The sequence below is a fragment of the Ptychodera flava genome, chromosome 21 (genome assembly GCF_041260155.1).
Source record: "Ptychodera flava strain L36383 chromosome 21, AS_Pfla_20210202, whole genome shotgun sequence".
NCBI lineage: Eukaryota > Metazoa > Hemichordata > Enteropneusta > Ptychoderidae > Ptychodera > Ptychodera flava.
In genome coordinates this window covers 36,366,291-36,388,988 of record NC_091948.1, presented here as the reverse complement: position 1 = coordinate 36,388,988, position 22,698 = coordinate 36,366,291, and the positions used below count along the sequence as shown (strand labels likewise).

General features: G+C 36.8%; 1 protein-coding gene across 3 annotated transcripts in view; it reads right to left on the bottom strand.

Moving 5' to 3' along the window:
- LOC139122130 (uncharacterized) overlaps window positions 1-22,698 on the bottom strand; it is a 121,313-nt gene that overhangs the window by 40,418 nt on the left and 58,197 nt on the right. For 2 of the 3 annotated variants that reach the window (XM_070687538.1, XM_070687540.1), the window contains 7 exons: window positions 17,333-17,368; window positions 17,099-17,157; window positions 16,093-16,173; window positions 13,518-13,648; window positions 7,721-8,021; window positions 5,498-5,579; window positions 1,161-1,255 (listed from right to left, as the gene is read on the bottom strand). In XM_070687538.1, the coding sequence (XP_070543639.1) occupies window positions 1,161-1,255; window positions 5,498-5,579; window positions 7,721-8,021; window positions 13,518-13,648; window positions 16,093-16,173; window positions 17,099-17,157; window positions 17,333-17,368 (785 nt within the window). The remainder of the gene's footprint in view (window positions 1-1,160; window positions 1,256-5,497; window positions 5,580-7,720; window positions 8,022-13,517; window positions 13,649-16,092; window positions 16,174-17,098; window positions 17,158-17,332; window positions 17,369-22,698) is intronic. The other variant, XM_070687539.1, reaches the window with a different exon arrangement.

Sequence of the window (22,698 nt, the reverse complement as noted above, 5' to 3'; positions counted from 1 at the left end):
AGAGAAAGCACACTGAAGAGACAAATGTTTGAAACTTAAGAAGTTCAAGGTCATCAAAAGCATTATAAGGAATCATGTAACTTTCATTGCACTGTTTACACAGATTGCATAATTGCCATAAATAGCACATGAGGAATCTTACAGCCCAGCTTTACCATAAAAACCCTATCACTTTGACCACTCTTTTAATTGACCACTCTATTTTTTTCCTCAAAAAGTAATTTTATTTTATCCTTACCAAGTCAACCATAAATGGAAATTAGAACTTTCTCTATCTCTATCTCTATTGACTATTTTGAGCAATTTCTTTTAGATAACATACAGGGCACAATAAATGACGGTTCAGAATATGTCAAAGTTGGGATTCAGGAAAAATGCCTTTACATGTTTTAATCCTCTAAGATGGTAAGCATTTCACTATGAACTGTCAAAAAAAAGTTGAACTTTCTGATAATTCTACACAAAAATTATTTTGGCTTTGATGATTTCCAAATTATTCAATTATTTAAAATCATATTAATATTTTTTTTCTAGGTGAATTGATAGGGTTTACACAGTACAAGAATTACATACAATGTAAGTCAAATTTTGACCAAAAATGACAAAAAAATTCCTTAAAAATACACATTTACATATTTCATCACAATTTGAACAAATCTAAGTTGGGTTACCCCTAGGGACCTGTATACCAAATAACAAAGCTGTCTGACCAGCGGTTATGAAGAAGAAGATTTTTTACGAAAAACACCTTTTTTGGCATTAATTTGCTTATTTTCAACAATATCAAAAAATTAAAAAAAATAGTTTCTCAAAATCATATTTTTCATCTACACAACAAATATCAAATCAGTAAGTACAGCGGTTCTCAAGATATTTGAGTGGACGGACGCCTCACAAACGGACATACATACATACATACATACAGACTGACGACGGACGCCGGACGGATACCCATCCCAATAGCTTCTATAGACTATAGTCTATAGTAGCTAAAAATCAAAAATACATGACTGTTACACTCCTTGCTATATAAACATACATACATACATATAGATAGACACACACACACACACACATTCAGACAGACAGTTGCCAACTGATCCTGACACCTCCTCATGCAACACAAGACAAGACCTAAGAAGTATTGCAGATCAACTAACCTTTCCATACATTGTCTTGAATTCTCTGGCAATTCTCTGTCTTTGCTTATTGCTGCGTTTTGATAAAACTTCAATTATGGCTTTTTCATCAGTTCCTGCAAATATACAAATCAAAAATGACCCTTTTTTTGAAGAAATATATAAGACCATACAGTGTTCTCCACGAGGGGTTTTTGACGGGCGGTACGCCCAGCTTCTTTTTGTCGCCGCCCATCTTTAATCTCGCCAGCCCACCTTTGTTTCCTGTCGCCTAAACTGTTTTCACAGTCAGTTGACCGAACAATATCTAAAAGTCTATTGAATAAACATAACATAGCAACTGACAACGTCGTGTTAAAGGTGGCGCCTCCCTTTAAAAGGACGCTAAGCTATGGCGGTGTTCATTGTGTAAGTGGACACCAAACAGGCAACACGCGGGCACACGCTCCAGAAAATGCCACTTTTTAATTTTCCCCGGCCGAAAAACGCAGACAGACTGCCAAGCGGTCAGCGCAAGGTTGCTGCCGATCAAACTCTGTGGTTATATTTAAAGTCTAACGTGACTAGAAGACATTTTTTAGCGCCGCTGTCAGCGACGCGGAGCTTATCAAATAGGTTGATTTTCCGTCGTCGTCCGTCATCCGTCAACAATTGCCTTCTCCTCTGAAACTGCAAGTCCAATTGCTTTGAAATTTTATATGCAGTTCACTTGGGATGACCTCACATCGTGGTGAAATTTGCATATTTGTATTTTTGGGGCATTTTTTGGTGTTTTTGGTAAAAAAATCTTCTTCTCTGAAACCGCTTGTCCGATTGCTGTGAAATTTAATATGCATTTTACTTAGGGTGACTTCAGTCAGATTTGTTCAAATCGTGGTGAAATTTGCATATTTGTATTTTTAAGGCAATTTTTGTCATTTTTGGTAAAAATCTTTAAAAATCTTCTTCTTCAAAACTACCAGTCAGATAGCTTTGATATTTGGTACATATGTCCCTGGTGATGATCTATTTCAGATTTGTTCAAATTGTGCAGAAATATGCAAATTTGCATTTTTAAGGCAATTTTGCCATTTTTAGTCAAAAAATATATTTCTCAAAAAGTACTGGTCTGATAGCTTTTTCTGTAGATAAAGTGAGTAATATATTGATTTTATGATGAAATCTGTAATTTTGTATTTTTGGGGCAATTTTTGCCATTTTTGGTCAAAAAATGTGTATTTCCAAAACTACTCATCTGATAGCTTTGAAATTTGGTATACAGGTTCCTACAGATGAACTAAATGATGTTTATTGAAATTATGAAGCAATCTGCAATTTTGTATTTTTGGGGCGATTTTTCCCATGTTTGGTCAAAAAATGTGTTTCTCAAAAAGTGCAATTTTCATTTTTGGGGGCGATTGTTGCCATTTTTGGTCAGAAAATTTTATCCTCAAAAAACTACTCATCAGATAGCTTTGGTTGACATGTTCTTAGGGATGATCCGATGTGATATATTCAAAGTATGATGAAATCTTCAATTGTGTATTTTTGCAGCTTGTTTTAGCCACTATTTCCTGGCCACTGCATTGAGCTATCAAAGATTTCCACCTTCTTTATCAACATGTGTCAAAAATAGTTATTCTCTACATAAACACAGCAGAGCTATATCAGCCGCTAGGTCGCTTGTTTAGGAAAATCGAGCGTTTGTGGGGGGGGGGGGGGAATCAATGACCATTGGCGATTTGAATCGACCGTCAATCAAACGCTTGTATAAACTCTTTTTGCAGGATCAGCAAAAGGTGACAAAAGGTTGAGATCAGTTTGTGTAATTAATGTTATAGAAATCAAACATCGTACTGGCCAGGTGTTTTGAGTTTTTCTGCTGTCAGACAACATGTTCCTTCAGTGTTCCTTCATTCAAGCCTGATGACCCAACATTTACTGGCAGAAAAATACCACAAGAAAAAACTTTTGGTGGCAGATTGACAGGTTTTGGTGGCAAATGCCACCATTTGCCACCGATTATTTCGAACACTGATTACTTCTCATGTACTTTTGAATTTCATGTTGGTATTGTGCAATATATTTACTAAATTATGTATTGTTTGTATAGTTCAATGTGTTTTTTTCACTTTTGATGTTTTATTATTTATTTAAAGTAAATAAACAGGATTTAAATATAAAAATAAATTGTGTAGCTTCCCATTAATCACTGCTGAATGGAGAAAAATATTTAGAATGTCAGAAGTATATCTCATCACTGGAATGCCTTGTGAATATCCCTGGTGATATGTAAATTGTGTGCAAATATTATGTAAATTGATATGCTAAGTAGCCACCGCCTTTAATTTTGATTTGTGGAGAACACTGCCATAATAGAAATTACAGGAATTATACACAGTATCAGATTGCATGAATGATATTGTAATTGACAGTGAACATTAACCCTTTTCCCGCCAGACAGTATCACTTCCCCATCTGCCAAGTCAGTAAAAAGCGGTATTGTGCCAAAACATGCATATTTTCACCCACTTGGCTTGGTCTGTTATAGCATCTTTAGTCCACAAAAATTAAGTTAACAGTATGTATGTTTTCAACAGCCTACAAATGTACAGTATTATGTTGAAATACACCATACGTAATATGTTGTGTTACATTAATTTTAACCATCTTGACCTGATGGTGAAATATGGACTTGGCAGTGCACAAAAAAGAAATGCGGGTACCAAAGCTTTGTCTGTGAATGATGCCCGCATTGGCTTGGTCAGTAAACAAGTAGACATTGGTAATAATAGTATAAATGGCATAGCGTTATGTCCTTTAATAAGTTATATAGAATTAGTTATGTCATACCCTGGCCCTTAAAATGTCAAAATTCAACTAATCTGAAAGAAAAGGTAACAGGACAGTTAACTCCCCCCCCCCCCCCCCCCATTTAGTCCCTGGACATTTGCCACCTACCATTTACCCCCGACTATTTACCACCAGACACTTACCACTTGGACAAATACCACACAAGACATTTACCACCCGGAAAATGTTTTTACATAGCATAGACATAATCTATGATTCAAACAGCCTTATTGAGTGTATTTTATATGTTGGTGATGAATGAAACATCTAACACACATTCTACCTGTAAATCATGACACTGAAGATGTGTGTAAGTTTCGATGCAACCCGGTTTTGACTAAAAAGACAAAAATGGAAAAAGAGAGAAATATTATTAGTTGCCTAGTGATAGGGTGAAGGTTAGGTTTGGGTAAGGTAAAAACTGATTCATATAGAACCATCATTTTAGTCCATTAACATCATATAGTTGTTATTTTAAAGTCATTCATATTATAAGAGCGAATTAAAGAATCACCTTTATTAAAGCACTATTCCTAATGTATTGGAAGGGTCACCATTTTTCAGTAACCGTTGATGCGTGATTTATTTTTAATGTTTAATGATGCTTACTCCGCAGAATTTTAATCATTTTTTACCTTTGACATACAGTGTCAAGTTCAAGATTAACATTTCAACTGACAGCTGCAGACAAATCCGTGTTGCGTAGTGGTTAGAGAGAGGGTCTTTAGTATCGGCTATCTGGGTTCTCTTCCCTGATAGGCGTAGGGTAAATTTTAGAAAGGGTAAAATATTAGAATATATGGTAACACTTGCCAGGCATAGCGAAGGGTAGATCATGTGGTACCCAGCAGGAGACAGAACTAGAAAAGATGCAAATGCAGTGTTCGCGATTGTTTGGGAACCTTCTTTTTTCATCATTTCCCATTGGACATCATTTTCAACAAAGCAATATTGTCGTTATAAGTAGTATTAGGGGGTAAATGTCCGGTTGGTACATGTCTTTGGGGGTAAATGTCTCAGTGGTAAATGGTTGGTGGTAATTAGCTGGGGGGTAAATGTCTGGTGGTGATTGTCCAGAGGGTATTTGTCTGGGTGGTAACTGTCCTAGAACCGAAAAAAAACTTGTTGAGGCATGTCTGAGTAATGGCTCTTGACATAAAAAAGGAATCTGACTGGTCATTTGAGGAAGAAGCTTGGAAAGTAAAAAGTTGATGGACACCAGAGGATGCCACACATAAAAATTTATTAAAAAAAGGGGAAAAAAAGAAATTTGTATGACTACATCATTTTTTAATCCACCTCAGGACATTTTATTTTCATTTTGTTTGCCAAAGCCCAGATTTCAGCACCACTCATGTATCCAGTATGTGCTAGAGAATAAGCATTGCTCAAAAGTTAGTGTGAGAAATTAGCCAAGATTTGGTTATAAATCATGGCTTCACACTCCGCCATGGCAGAAAGAAATTAGCAACAGTTTTTGTTACTAATTGAATGAAGCACAATCTTTGCTATAATTTATCACTTACCAAACCCTTTCATTGCTTTCCTCAGTACTTCAGCATCTTTCTGTGCATTAAAGTTTGAAGCATCAACAACTGTTCCATTTTGCTGAAATAAAATGTGCAGAAAATCAGTGTTACTGAACTGTTTTATCTGAAATAAGATACTAACCGGTCAGCAGGAGATAAAAACAGATTAAGCATGAACATTTCAGGTAAAACCAGAGTCAGGTCTTCTGTCAACTTAGCTTTACTACACTTATTCTAACCTCATAATTCTTACACTACTGTTATACCTTATAGCCACAAAATTTTTCAAGAGATGCATATAAATGATTGTCACTCAACAAAGCATTTAAAAATATGTCTTCAGAATCTGCTTTTTTCTCAATATACATATACATGTCCCTTTTCTCATAAAAATGGGCTTAAAATCGCAATGTGAAAACCAGTCTTTCAGCTATATGTTGCACATTGACTTTGTCGTCTGTCTAATTCACAGTGAGTGGGGTTCTTGATAAATGCCGATAATACTAGGCGGTCATTATGTCCAAGTGCCATTGGCGGTATTTTTGTGATTAGGGTGGCAGCCCAGATTGGTTTTACATTTTCACCACCATGGAGCTCATTCTCGGCCATTAAGCCTCATCTGTATTGCAGTATTTTTAATCACAAATCCAGTTAATGCACAAGACTCTATCCTCACTCTCTGAAGACCAGTAATTACCAATGACCAAGTGGGGACTGTGTCATAAACGATGACTTGTTGAACATAAGGTTAATTTTTCATATGAAAAAATACCCTTAATTTTGAGTGCTAATGTCTTCCTCTTACATATGCTTTTTGTTTTGTTTTTCCGCATTTTTCAACTTCCATATATATTTCTTGCTGTTATATTTTACGCCATGAATAGTATGTTCTGTGCTGTTTTGTGTCTATGTTTACAACTATTGTCTTCCGAATTCCGACCTACTGTCACTGGATTATGGATTGGTATGATTGCGATTATTTTCATATTACTGATCACTGCAACTGTTATTTTAGAATACTTTATTTATTTTTGTGAATGATTATATATATATTTTTTTTACCTCACATTTGGTATATGTATATATACAAAAGAGAAGTTATTGTATAAGGTGAAAGTCTCATTTGCATCTCATTTGCATTCATTCTGTATGTATGTATGTATGTCCGTCCTGATCAAAATCTCCTAAACCACAGCACCTACCATCTTTGTTAGTATTTGGTGTACAGGTGCACCAAGGGGTAGAGATGTGAATTTGTTCAAATGAACATGTCAGTGTTAAAAATATGCAAATGACATCTGTTTTAAAGCCCTTCTAACCAAATTTAAAAGCATCAAACCGGGAATTTGTATTGAATTCTAGGGGCCATAACTTGACTAAACACAGGCAAACAATTCCATAAATATACAATATGATAATGGAAATAAACAAAAACCCTTCAAACCAAAGTTTCAAGCATTTTTTTCATACAAAATTGTCATATATACATCCCAGTGTTTCCGCTGCCCACTCGCGAAATCGCAAATGTGAGAAAAAAGTAGCGTTTGGCGAGAAGATTTCAGCAAAATTAGCCAAACTTACGAATCGAAAATTGCACTACGACGTCAACATTTTGTCTGTCCGCGCGCTGTCCTGCATTCAACTTGAGACGTAATGCTTTATCTCCGTTCATCCCTGACCTTCTGCGTCAGGAGATCGTATTTGTAAACATATACAGTAATTAATAAAATTGTAATGAATAGCTCACAACTATATTCAGTTCTCGATTGCTGTAAATGGATCACCAAGGTCGATTGTAGATTTGTACTTAAGAGTTTTTTGAGTAAAAAAACTAAAAAACATATGTTTTTGAGTAAAACAACGGTATGTGCACTGTTTTTGAAGAACTAACAAATTTTCTGAACTCTTCGGTGACAGAGTTGTGTAAAAAGTACGACATGTCGGGTGTGTGACCTCTTCTTCTACGTGAAAATGCGAATTGAAAATATGTGCACATGAACCTGAGTCGCATCCTTAATACATTAGGTATAAGAATTGAATAATGAAATGACTTTCAATGAATTGTTGAAAAGGGCTCAAAGCGACACCTACGGTATGATGAAAGCCTCCTGGAGGTCAGACTAATAAAATAATAAGTCTTTGAAGTTAATGATGGTATTGTAATATAGAAAGCATAAAGTTCAGATATTATCTACCTGGGGCTATTCATAAGACCTTTACCTTTTGTCGTCTTTCTTTATAAGTTTTCCTTCTTGAACTTGCAGCAGAAACATCAGAGTCCTTAGATAGCCTTCTACCTTTATTACCTGCACCAGTCAACTTAGCTACTGTCTGCTGACCCATATCAGCTGCAAATAGAGCAGCTATGGATTCGTAACCTTTCTTCATGGCAAGATCGTATGGCGTTTCTCCTCGATTGTTTTTACGTTTTGAATTTGCATTGTTTTCTAAGAGCAGTTCAATACTTTCTTGAGAATCTGGTCCTAATAAGACTGCTTCATGTAAGGCTGTGTTACCGCCCCTGCAATATAAATAGAACATGCCAATGAAGTTGCAGTCACACAGACTGTTAACCTGTTCACCCCCAGTTACCTGTAAACAGATCCAAGATCACCATTGATAACAATGGGTTTGGGTAAAACCATGGAGGTGAAAGGGTTAATCTGACAGTGTGGTGGGCATTTTTTAAGTCACCACAGAGGCCAATATATCTGTAAACTAAGTACAACATAACAGTGACACATCTGAAAATAACATTTTGGTTTCTCAAGGGACTTCATGAAATTACACCATGTCCACACAGAGATCAAAGCGCAATGGGGAAGCAGTGCTGCATGGATAATTCGAACCAAGCTCGAGGGATTCCGAGTCGTTGACCACGCGCCCCCACCAATCTCTGCTGCAGGCAAATTTGAATATTCTAAACTGGGACTTCTTTCAGTCCTGCGCGTGCCCAACTGGCTCAACAAACGTTGCAGATTTTGATAGGAGCCATCTAGCTAGAGATTGCAATTTCCGTACACTCGTAAAAATAATACATTATACACTAGTAAATATAATAAATATTAAATATTAAACAAATATTAAATAGCAGACAAAGCCGACAGCTGTTGGGGCATACATTTTGAATCATTGATTCACATCCATATAACCTAGAGCAAGATCTATGTTTTTCAAGTGTTCACGGAATCGACTATTGATATTGAAAACCAGTGTATTATTCATTTACCTAATTTCTCTGTTCCAAGTATTATATATAAAAAAGACAAAAAATGTATATCATGGAAAACGCGCAATACCCAAAAAGTTGGTGAAATCCGTCGCCTGTGGCAGAGATCAGTGTGGCTACTGCTGAGACTCCCTAGCTATGTTTTAATTTTCCACGCCGCTACAATCTCTGTGTGGAGACTGGAAATTACAGTGAAGTGTGAGCCTTGTAATGTTAAAGTCAGACATCATCATGTGTTAGAATCAAATGAGTAAGGGTTCAATGAATCCATTAAGGACCTTACAGTGATGTACACAGGGGTGAGAAAATAGCTTGTAGTATTGTAATAGGTGTAGGTAGATTTCAAGTAGATATACATTGTTTCAGTTAGAAAAAAAGCTCTGTACATGACCAAACTTTCACCTCTTTGTCACCTCTGTTAAATAGCACTATCACCTACAAAAAATAGCACTATGTGTTTGGCAAGGGTGACAGGAGTCTTGTTCTCACTGTGAGTTTTTTTGGCATTATAGGGCCAGTGTTGAAGCTTTGCAAATACAGGGGATTAGCCCAAGAATGCTGTGAGCGTCCACACACGTAAGTTTAGGCCTTTGTTTTGAAACTGACGCCGACCTAAACGCCCTCTACGGTCATATTGGAAATCAACATCAATAAATTAAGGTGGCGGACGTCGAGAACACGTCTCCAGTTTCTACTCCGAAATATGCGTTCTAGATGACTTCGACATCATCTTCATGACCATTTTGACGGTCTAAAAGTGTTGAATGTAAATTCACAAATCAAAAATACATCGGTTTTTCGCCAACATTATGTTTCACGAATTAGAACTGAAAATCATACGTGAACACACAACAAAAATATCACTGTGGTGTAGATTTAGAGACGATATTTTCCTAATTTTTATTGGAACAGAGCATGAACTCCACGAATTCACAACAATAATTAAAAGACTGCATCCTACTTTCAAATTTTCATATGAAAAGTTCTCCACAAGAAATAACATATCTTGACCTAGTTATTTATAAACTAAGGTCAACGATATAACAACGAAAACTTACGAGACACTATATATATAACACGCACACAAAACCAACAGATACATTCCAGTTCTTACACAGGGAATCATGTCATCCAAAATCAACCTTCAAGGGCCTTATCAAAGGCAAAACATTAAGGTACATAAGGACATACAACAACAAAGAGGACTTTAACAACAAAGTCAAAACATTTCATGAAAAATTACTACAACGATGATAATCACAACAAGAAATATCGAACATCAATGTGAAAACAGATACGCAACACGAAGAACACATTTAAATCACAAACAAACACACAACAGCAACACTAATAACGTGATATTTTCAACCACATATATCCCACATATCAAAACAAGAGACATCAAACAAGCACTCCTGAAGAACTGGGAAGAAATAGAAAAAGACCAAACACTAAAGAATTTATTCACGATGAAACTGATCATCGCATACAAAAGAAATCCAAACATTGGCGACACACTCATAAATGTACAAGTACACAATCTTACAGCTAGAAAAGACCGAACAAAATGAAACACAACAAACTGACCCAAATATAAGTATTCTAGCCCCCGGACTGGATGACAAAACACTGACAAGTTTTAAACCACAAACAGAGCAACAAAAATCCAAGGAGAGCAAGTATCAAAATGCGACTGAGGAAGAGACCACACACTGGTTTCGAAACGTAGCGTCAAAAGATCACACTGTCATCATCAGATTACCGCTACGTCTCGCCATGGCGTATGGCCAAATAGGGAAAACTATTTATTATATAATTTAGAGAGAAGTACCCGCTCGCTTTATGCTCAGTTTAGATTTGGGATATTACCACTTCGTGTGGAAACTGGCAGATATAGAGGAGAAATTGTACAAGATAGAAAATGTATTTATTGTAACGACAACACCCTTGAGGATGAAATGCATTTTTTATTGCATTGTTCTTTGTACAATGATTACCGGACAATTTTATTTGATGCTGTTCATAATATTTGTAGAAACTTTGAAGATTACTCAGATGTTCAGAAATTCGATTTTTTAATTAATAACGCCAGTGGGCGTACAATCAAATTTATTTGTAAAGCTTACAAAAGACGACAATCGCTAAAATATATAACACGTTAATTTTCAGCCGTTGATCTTGGTTTTCAAATGACTTACCTGATTTGTACTGTGAAAATGTAACTGTTTGTATTTAGATTTTCTAGGAACAGCTTTCCTCACATGTATTTAACTTTATTTTAAAGTGACTAATAAGCCCGTTGTGGCTTGGTGTTTATCACTAGTCACTATAATAAATTACTACTACTACTACACAAAATTGAACATGAACACAGAGAACATAAAAAACAGTATAGGCGATGTGTGGAGCCGCTTTCTCTTTATTATATGATTGAACTCACAGCCGCAGCTGAAAAAAGGTTGTAGGTCACATCCAAAATGTGTCCAAAAGTCGCCGTATGGGGGCGTTTTTCGCTGTTGTTAATTTTTGATGCATTCACATGGACTCAAGCGCCGAAGTTAAGTCCGAGCTCGGACTCAGGTCCACCCCTCGACTCCGTCCTAAATTAACATTGGCCCAGGGGCGTTGGGAACTGTTCTCATTTACTTTTTTGAGTCGGACTCGAATTAGGGGTGGTGCTGGGCTACTGAAAACATTGCAGTGAGAACGCCACTAGGTTGACATATGTTAATTAACTCATTTAAGGTGGCATGCAATGCGTGAATGGTTTTTCTTTTGAGATTTTGCATACAAATAAGCTAGTTTGTCACTGTTTTGTTTGATGTTTGTATGAGTCACAATAGCCTGACAAGTTTGTGTTTATTCCATTGATTACCATAATCACTCCATCAATTCGACTGCTCCATTAATTCGACCACCCACTATTTTTTGGATAATTAATTATTTTACAACCTCTAATTGTTCGACCAGTGTTTCACCGCATGATTTTCTTTTCCTCTATAATTCGACCACAAGTGTGCTGGCATTGTATCAAAGTAACAGTAACATTATGTAACAGTAAAATAAGGCCTGATTCTGAGGTACTTTTTTAGCCTGCCGTAATCCGACAATTAAAGGTTTGTCTCTGAATTTAGTATGGCCAAAATCAGTAACATAAGGTCCGATTCTGACATAGGAATCCGAAAATTGAAAGTTTCTCTTCCGAATTAAATACGGCCGAAAACAGTAAAATAGGGCCTGATTTCACGTACTTTTATGTTTTAATATGTCAAAGCCAAATGAAATCGGAAGATTGGAACAGTTTCTCTATCGAATTTAGTACGACAAGAAAATATATATATATGAAACAAAATTCTGAAATAAAGTTTTGATAAACTTTTATAGTATTTTAAATATTATCATGACAAATGCAACTTAAAAACTTTAAAAAAAGAGATCTAAAAAATAGCTTTGTCCATAAACAATAAAAATGTTATTTCCGTAAAGTTTGGTTGATCCATGCTTAATTAATTCTGCCAGGGGAGACCTGTTGTCATAGACCTGCAACTAGACTAACTAAACGAAATTCTGAAATAATGATAGTTTTGATAAACTTTTATAGCATTTTAAATATCATGATTATAAATTCCACTTGACAAAGAGATACAAAAAACAATAGCTGTGTCCGTAAACAATAAAAATGTCCATTTCTGTAAAGTTTGGTGGTGGGGTGCGTAATAAATTCTGCCAAGGGAGACACTCAAGACCTGCCACCAGACTAACAAAACAAAATTCTGAAAGAATTAAAGTTTTGATAGACTTCTATAGCATTTTCAATACCATCATGATAAATGCAATTTGAAAATGAGATAAAAAATACAATAGCTGTGTCTGTTAACCATAAAAGTTTCATTGCGAAAAAGTTTGGTGATCCATGCTCTATTAATTTTGCCAGGGACACCCTCTCTAATCATAGACCTGCCACTTGACTCTTCATAACTTTCATGCAACCCAAGTTTAATGCAAGCAAAGAAACAGAAAGGTCAATGATATTTTTCATTTATTTGTTTTATTTTTCTGTTACCATCTTCCTCCATCGGCATCTTCTCCTGATATTAAGAAAGTTCCCCTTTGCTAAGAGTTCAGGCTTCCAGTTCCAAAACTTGGGAGGTTCATTTTCCGTATATCTAGCGCCCTCTATGGTATGAATATGCAAGTAAACATGGCGGCCTGCATAAGCTATGTTGTCTTTCATGTACAAGTGGTTTTTCTGTCACCATCATGTATTTCTAAAGATAAAATCTGCAGCCTCAACCTTCTAAGGTATTGGGAACTCACTTATTTTATTGTTTTACCTTAAAACAGTCAAAGGTTATCATAAATGTCACCTAAACTACATGCTGAATGTACATACAGTCCTAAAAGTGCCATGCAAATAAAAAATGCCTTTTTCTGTGCTAATTTGCATATTGCATATTTGCAAAATTAAAAAAAACGAGTTTCACATAATCATATTTTTCATCTACACAACCAATATCAAATCAGTAAGTACTGCGGTTCTCAAGATATTTGAGTGGACAGACGCCTCACAAACATACATACATACATACATACCATACATACATACAGACTGACGCCGGATGGATACCCATCCCAATAGCTTCTATAGACTATAGTCTATAGTAGCTAAAAATGAACCGCCACAAGTGGTAGATCAGAAAAGAATTTTAAAAGTTTGAGAGCCCAAATATCTGTCCCAAAGGCTCGTTAGAGTAATGTAGATGCTTTAATTATGACAGTTGACCTTACCTGCCATTGGCTTTTGCATTGACATCAGCCCCAGCATCAATTAATGTCTGAATGCAATCAGTGTGATTATTCATCACTGCCACTGTCAACACAGGAACATCTTCAGCACTCATACAGTTTGCGTTGGCTCCCTACAAAAGTTAGGGGTAAAATGCACAAATGCATAGATTATGTCAGCAATGAGGATTTTGGAAGATGTATCAAACAAAATTTATAAGAAAAATTACAAGTTAACTTAGCTAAGTGTTTAAATTTGCTAATTTAATATGCCCATAATTTAAAGCTCCATATAAGCTGTATCTTTTGGCTATTTTTTCAGATGTTTTGTTTTGTGGTTTCCCTACACTTTCTGCATTGAAACCCTAAACTGTAATTTAATAACAAGTATTCAGCATATCAACACAAACTATATGAGTAAAATCTACATTGTTATTGTTGAAAACTGTATGTAAGTCCAGACTAGAATTCATTTGTAAATCACTACACACATATAAGCTGTATTGACAAAAAAAAAATACCCAAAATTCCAGCATGACTAACAGATTAGGGTCAGACACGGTAGTTGATATACAAAAGCAGAATACTGAAAAACTTGCCACAAGTTACAAGTTTATGTCCCCTTAAACTTTCGCCCATATTTAACAGTGTGCCTTCTAACAAATATGTCTTTCTTAAAACTTTGTGTCAATTTGGCAAATTGTGGAATTTATCATACATGCTATGCCTGTATTGCCATTCTCCTATTGTTTAGACGGTACTGATATGAACCTGTATTTTAACTAGTTAAAATACGAAATTATATTTTCACTGTAACCGAACTATTTACCGCGATGCGTACGTGCCGTGTAACCTTCACTGGTATGCATGACCTTCATTGATACGTTCATATATATGTAAAACAGCTGAGCTAATAACACTTGTGACACTCTGAAATGTCATTGTGATCATGGTCAAAAGTTTGTTGTTTGCAGTCAGTTCACGGGCATTGCACTTAGGTACAAGAACAGTTGTACCAAAAACATACAAATGAATTTGTATGTTTTGCTGAAACCTGTGTCATCGTTCGCAGCCGGTCCCATATGGTGCACTGCAGTGTTTTCATGTCATCTACTCTGCTGAAGATTATAGTCCCCATTTGACATTGTATTGTGATAGAACCGCTATACAACAAGTTTCCTGCTGACAAGTTTAAGTTTCTATATGGTGAATTACATTGTTTACAGCCATAAATGAGCCACAAAAATCCAACCGCACTGAAAATACTCGCGACAGCTACAGACAAGGTGCACATATTATCCGATTTGTACCTGTCAGTGAGATTCCCAGGGCTTGATCGTGTCTGGTGTGGGTTTCGGATACAATGTACGATACTAGGGAAAGTCAAACTTTCGTTTAGGTTCTTCAAAGAAGTTTAGTTCTATCCAGGCAAGACAATGTAAATACCTTTGAAATGTTTTATTCTTACAGCAACAAAATCACGATCGAGTTACGACATTACAGCTTACAGTGTACTCACTTCACGTTTTCCCTAATCTGCTCACAAATTCCTTCCTAAGATAGTAAATTTGGCATATGTGACGTCTGAGGATATGTATAATTCTTGCAGATAAACTGACTGGTACGGCTATTAAATCCATGTGCATTCATAGATGTCTCAGAGCTGCTCGCTCTATTGTATGTTCATACTTGATCCAGTTTGAAATCGAACGCTGGTGTGGAGCGAGTATTTTGATCCTATTTTGGCTGGTCTAATAATTTTCAGGAACGGATGAGGTGATGTTTCAAAACATGAAAACACACTCAGTTTACACACTCCAGTCTCTGTTTTACATCAACTGCCATTTTAAGCTCAAAATGAATCTTCTTCAATTTGTGAAAACCTGTGTCGACATCTTAATGTTTAAATTATTGGTTTTAAAAGTGTGCCATAAACTCTCCCTTGAAGTGGAATTGCCCAACAGCGGAATAATATCAAGAAGTGGTACGGTTGTCCTCACTTCTTAGCAACCAATTTTTTGTGAGTACAGTGAGTAGAAAGCAAGGTCGATTTCAGTCGATTTCATCACTAATTTCGGAACGTCCATAGGAAAACAGTCGTAACCAAAGCATGCATGTATGATAAAGGGGTTATTACACGAAGTTTGAGCGATACCACATCGTATTCTCATGATGTGTCTGCATTTTGACTTGTTGCTGTGCAACTCCTCAAAATAAGGACACATCACTCGAATACGACGCGGTATCGCCCAAAATTCATGTAACAACCCCTAATTATTCTATGTGTCAGCCCAATATCTTTACAGGGAAACCAAAAATTGTGCTTGTTTTACAGGTAATTTGTTTGCATCATGGCACGTCATCATGGCACGTCCTATTGGCTTTGAGGGCACAATTACCATTGTCCTGATGTCTTTTCAGCTTAATTAAACATGCTGATTCTAATGAAAGTTCAAAATTGCTAAGAAAGCATGCTTCTTATTCAGCATCTCCTAAAAATAGTTAAAAATTGCTACAACAAATCCAGAGAGTACACTGAAGAAAGATTGATTGGCATCAAACAAAATGACAAGTTTACCTCATCAAGTAAATCTTGAGCGTCATCTGGATCTCCACTACCTTTAGGACCAACTTCTTTCAGTAACCTAAAATCGTTACCCTAAACCAAAAGAAACCTGTTATTTAATTTCTTGATACTCAGCTAGAAACATGAAATTGATATTATTTTGGCAATACATTATTTTGACTAAATCTGGTTGCATAAAGTCCGGCACTCTGTATATGTAAAGTCTAGTACGTAGATGATGTCAACAATGAATTTTATAACTCTCTGGTGAATGCAGTCTCAGAAATTGTTTGAGTACAGCTCAATATTGTGTAGTTTTGCAGAAAATTTCTTGAAAGTCCAAAATTTGAAGAAAATAATAAGAGTTCCGGCTTTGGATATATAACGCCTGGTATTATCTAGGTAGGAAAGCCCTACTACGCATCAGATACCTACAGTTTCTAGCAGCAATGACAAACATTTCACTTATAAGTATTGCAATTGCTTAATACTGTCAACGTTAAATGCAGTGTCTATGTCAAACTGTTCTCCCAGATTGTTTCAGTCTAGAAACTCTTTGTTGAACATGGTCAAAAGGAAAGAAACCCCGAAAAACTATTCCTGAAGAAATCCTTATTCAATTAATCCTTTTAACTCTGGCTGAGATCGCGCTTGATCAGTGGATCTGTCAGGTCAGATGGCGATCTCAGCATGCCATTCAGAGCGAACCCATATAACCTTTAACATCAATTACGTATACAGTACGTGATTGGTTCTTGCCTTAACCCTCCTTAAATATACGGTACACCATTGGCTCTTCCCTACTATCCTCTACTGAGACATAACCCGACTGTGTTTGTATTGTGTACAACGAACTGATTAACATAATAAAGAGAACATAATAAAGAGAACAACAGAAGACTTTCATCAGTTTGACTAATGGTAGCATTGTTATTTTATTACCATACATTTGATAAAAGATAATTCTTTTTATTTCTATATGATGCTCTGACATTGTTATAGTCTGAAGTTTTCTTACTGTTAAGTTTCCTCGTTTCTTTGATGCAGTGTTCATTGGCTTCTTTCTTCTTGTTTGAGCTGTTAAAATAAATATTCATTAGATGTTACTGATAATCTATATGAAGTAAGCCTATATATTAACACTCACTTACGTTCAACACAAAACATGATTACTTCTCCTAATGTCTATGACAAAAGTAAACTTCCATAACTTTTGTCAGTTCCATCATTTAGATATTAAAAACAAACATACCATTGTCAGAATATGTGGATTTAGTCTTCATAGAACCTATCAGAAAAAGGGTAAAAAACACCTGTTACTTTCACAAGTCTCATGTCTTGCCAAACATTATGGTTGAAGCCATGAAGAGTGTATGCGGATACACTATTGCCAAACTTGCAAATTGACTTCTATGGTCTGACTATCAGATCTGTTCACTTCAGTTTCCTATATTGCAACAATAATTGCTAAAAATAATTATGAACAAGTCATATCCCCACCTGTAATTTCAGTGATTTGGTTAGATATATTTGAATTTTAATATAATGCACATCAAAATAATGCATTCCTTAGAATGTGTCACTTGTATGTCAGACAGACAGACATAAATACATACATACATACATACATTTATCACATGAACTGGCAGAATCGCCACCTGTGTGATGTAGAACAGGACGGATAAGAAATCCGAATCACTTCTGTTGTACGTCATCAACTGGAACTTTTTTGTGCATGGTACTGTTCATACACGCAGGCGTCGCAACACAGACAGATTTGTTGTGATCAATGCTTTGCTAGCTCTCACGATATTTTCACAAAAAGGTGACCCGATAATCCAGACATGGAAACATACTCATGTTTTTCGCGGAGCCGCACAACTTCTCGCCTTCGGCTCAAAGTTGTATGGCTCCGCGAAAAACACTCGAATACGATGACGTCAAACAGAGAAAAATACCATGGGATTATATATAACAAGTCATCGTTGATGACACAGTCCCCACTTGTTAATGGGTGCTTTGATTACAGGTCCTCAGAGAGGATAGAGTCCTCTTCATTAGGTCTGTGATAAAAATACTTTTGAATAAATTCGCTTGAGACATGTCTGAGTTGTAGTTCAGGACATGAAAAAATCGTAATAAAATGGCCACATGGTGGCCATATTGGATCACAAATCACAAAACAAATCAATGTGCATATGTATGACATAGGTCAATGTCCTTGTACCAACTTTGATTAAAATCGGTTGAAATATGCCTGAGTAATGGCTTTGTACAAGAAAAAATCATAACAAAATGGCCGCACAGCAGCCATATTGGATCGTATATCACAAAACAAATTAACATGCATATGTATGACATTGGTCAATCTCCTTGTACCAACTTTGAATAAATTTGCTTGCTACATGTCTGAGTTATGGTTCTGGACATGAAAAAACGTAATAAAATGGCCACACGGCAGCCATATTGGATCTTATCACAAAACAAGTCGATGTGCATGTGTATGACATAGGTCGATGTCCTTGTACCAAGTTTGAATAAAATTGGTTGAGATATGCCTGAGTTATGGCTCTGTACATGAAAAAATTGTAACAAGCGACCTAGCGGCCGATATAGCTCCGCTGTGTTTATGTAGAGAATAACTATTTTTGACACATGTTGATGAAGAAGGTGGAAATCTTTGATAGCTCAATGCAGTGGCCAGAAAAAAGTGGCTAAAATAGCTGCAAAAATACACAATAGAAGATTTCATCATACTTTGAATATATCACATCGGATCATCCCTAAGAACATGTCAACCAAAGCTATCTGATGAGTAGTTTTTTGGAGAATAAAATTTTCTGACCAAAAATGGCAACAATTGCCCCAAAAAATAAAATTTGCAGATTTCATCACAATTTCAAAAGATCAAATTTAGTTCATCTATAGAAACCTGGATACCAAATTTTAAAGCTGTTAGACCAGTACTTTTTGAGGAACACATTTTTTAACCAAAAATGGAAAAAATTGTCCCAAAAATTCAAAATTGCAGATTTCATCATAATTTCAATAAATATTATTTAGTTCATCTATAAAAACCTGTATACCAAATTTCAAAGCTATCAGACCAGTACTTTTTGAGAAACACATTTTTTGACCAAAAATGGCAAAAATTTCCCCAAAATTACAAAATTGCAGATTTCATCATAATTTCAATAAATATCATTAAGGTGATCTGTAGGAACCTGTATACCAAATTGCAAAGCTATCAGATGAGTAGTTTTGGAAATACACATTTTTTGACCAAAAGTGGCAAAAATTTCCCCAAAAATACAAAATTACAGATTTCATCATAATTTCAATAAATATCATTTTATGAATACACCACCGCTAAGTTGAGGGAAGAGAAGAGGGTTTATTGCAAAAAGCAGAACGGAAACACCGACAAAGTATAGAAAGCACAAAATGAAACGGCAAATATAAAGCAGTAAAGGGCATAGAACAAGTGCCCTTGCAGATCTCAAACTAAGTACTATCAAAACTTACAATACAAAACAGTCAAAATAGAAGTAGCAAACTAACCTACAATAAAATGAGCAAATATATGGGAGAGGGCCCCTTTAATCAAGCGACCGAGCAAAGGTCATAGGTGACCTTGGGGTCAAGGTCTGGATGACCTTGATGATGGATCCATCCTGAGAGGTTGAAATGTGGAAAGGAGTGGAATTCCCGAGAAATGGGGGTCAGGATGGAATCCAAAGCCCGGACACTTGAGAGAAAGGGAAAAGAGAGGAGGAGACAGGGGATGGTGGTGGGATTGGCCGAGCTGGTATGGCATGAACCCAGCGGCTGAATGAATGAATGAATGAATGGAAGCGATGAGACAAAGGCTTGATGATGTAGTGTCGTGTGCAAACGTGGCTGATTGGCTGGGAAGGAGGATTGATAACAGTCATGGGTAGAAGAGCTGATTGGCTAAGGGGACGACGATGATGATGTAAGGAAGGCAGATAGCTAGGTGTAATCACAAAACACATCTGTGATAAAACACAGATTCCACTTTATGAATACACCACCGCTAAGTTGAGGGAAGAGAAGAGGGTTTATTGCAAAAAGCAGAACGGAAACACCGACAAAGTATAGAAAGCACAAAATGAAACGGCAAATATAAAGCAGTAAAGGGCATAGAACAAGTGCCCTTGCAGATCTCAAACTAAGTACTATCAAAACTTACAATACAAAACAGTCAAAATAGAAGTAGCAAACTAACCTACAATAAAATGAGCAAATATATGGGAGAGGGCCCCTTTAATCAAGCGACCGAGCAAAGGTCATAGGTGACCTTGGGGTCAAGGTCCGGATGACCTTGATGATGGATCCATCCTGAGAGGTTGAAATGTGGGAAAGGAGTGGAATTCCCGAGAAATGGGGGTCAGGATGGAATCCAAAGCCCAAACGAAGGAAGTATGACTGAAGTGACCCCCAAAAGGAGGGAAGGAATTGAGAATGATGTTAGTAGAGGGGTTCTCGCACCCAGGGGATCACCGCAGTGGTGAAACGGCCTGGGGGGAGGGGGGTCCCGGGGGACAGGTAAACTGTACGAACCCAGGTGGAAACATGGATGGAACAGACAAGGTTCTCGCGCCCAAGGGATCACCGCGGTGGTGATATGGCTTGGAAGGAGGGGGTCCTGGGGGACAGGTAAACTGTGCGAACCCAGGTGGAAAATGGTATGAAGACAGGGTGTCTCGCGCACAAGGGATCACCATAGTGGTGATATGGCTTGGGGGGAGGGGTCCTGGGGACAGGTAAGCTGTACGAGCCCAGGTGGAAACATGAATGGTATGAGAATGTTGGCCGAGCTGGTATGGCATGAACCCAGCGGCTGAATGAATGAATGAATGAATGGAAGCGATGAGACAAAGGCTTGATGATGTAGTGTCGTGTGCAAACGTGGCTGATTGGCTGGGAAGGAGGATTGATAACAGTCATGGGTAGAAGAGCTGATTGGCTAAGGGGACGACGATGATGATGTAAGGAAGGCAGATAGCTAGGTGTAATCACAAAACACATCTGTGATAAAACACAGATTCCACTTAGTTCATCTGTGGGAAGCTGTATACCAAGTTTCAAAGCTATCAGATGAGTACTTTTGGAAATACACATTTTTGACCAAAAATGGCAAAAATTGCCCCAAAAATACAAAATTACAGATTTCATCAGGAATTCAATATATATTACTTAGTTCATCTATAGAAACCTGTATACCAGATTTCAAAACTATCAGACCAGTACTTTTTGAGAAATACATTTTTTGACCAAAAATCGCAAAAAATTGCCTTAAAAATGCAAATTTGCATATTTCTGCACAATTTGAACAAATCTGAAATGCATCATCCCTAGGGACATATGTACCAAAAATCAAAGCTATCTGACAGGTAGTTTTGAAGAAGAAGATTTTTAAAGATTTTTTTACCAAAAATGACAAAAATTGCCTTAAAAATACAAATATGCAAATTTCACCACAATTTGAACAAATCTGACAGAAGTCACCCTAAGTAAACTGCATATAAAATTTCAAAGCAATCAGACACGCGGTTTGAGAGAGGAAGATTTTTTTACCAAAAACACCAAAAAATGCCCCAAAAATACAAATATGCAAATTTCACCACAATTTGAATAAACTTAAGTAAGGTCACCCCAAGTGAGCTGCATATAAAATTTCAAAGCAATTGGACTTGCGGTTTCAGAGGAGAAGGCAATTGTTGACGGACGACGACGGACGACGACGGAAAATCAACCAATTTGATAAGCTCCGCGTCGCTGACAGCGGAGCTAACAAAATGGCCGCACAGCGGCCATATTGGATCGTATCACAAAACAAATTGACGTGCATATCTATGACATTGGTCAATGTCCTTGTACCAACTTTGAATAAAATCGGTTGAGATATGCCTGAGTTATGGCTCTGTACATGAAAAATTCGTAACAAAATGGCTGCACGGCGGCCATATTGGATTGTATCACAAAACAAATCGACGTGCATCTGTATGACATATGAAGTAATCCTTGTATCAAGTTTGAATGAAATCGCTTCAGGTATCTTTGAGATATCTGCGTGAACGGACAGACGGACGGATGGACGGACGGACGGACACACGGATGGAGGCACGCACGCACACACACACGCACGGACATGACCAAACTTATAAGTCCCCCCGGACGGTGTCCGTGGGGACTAAATATACATACATACAGACAGACAGACAGGCAGACACACACACATACATACATACATACACCAACTCAGACACACACATATTACACACACCACTGACTTAGGCTCTTTTTGGTATGTATACATATACCAAATGTCAGCTAAAATTATCATTATCCATTCATTAGGTATGTCCATCCATCATATTTGATTAAACATTATGGAACACCTGGTATTCTTTGCTGATACATGATATTAAACAAGTACATGTATGAGTTGTAACTTTTCTGTCATGTGTACATATTTCTGAGAGAGTCTGACAAAGAAATAAAGAAACAGACCAATAACACATGATGAGGATCATAAATGCAAAACAACCATACAAGTGTAAGTACATGTAAGATACACTGTCCATCATCAAA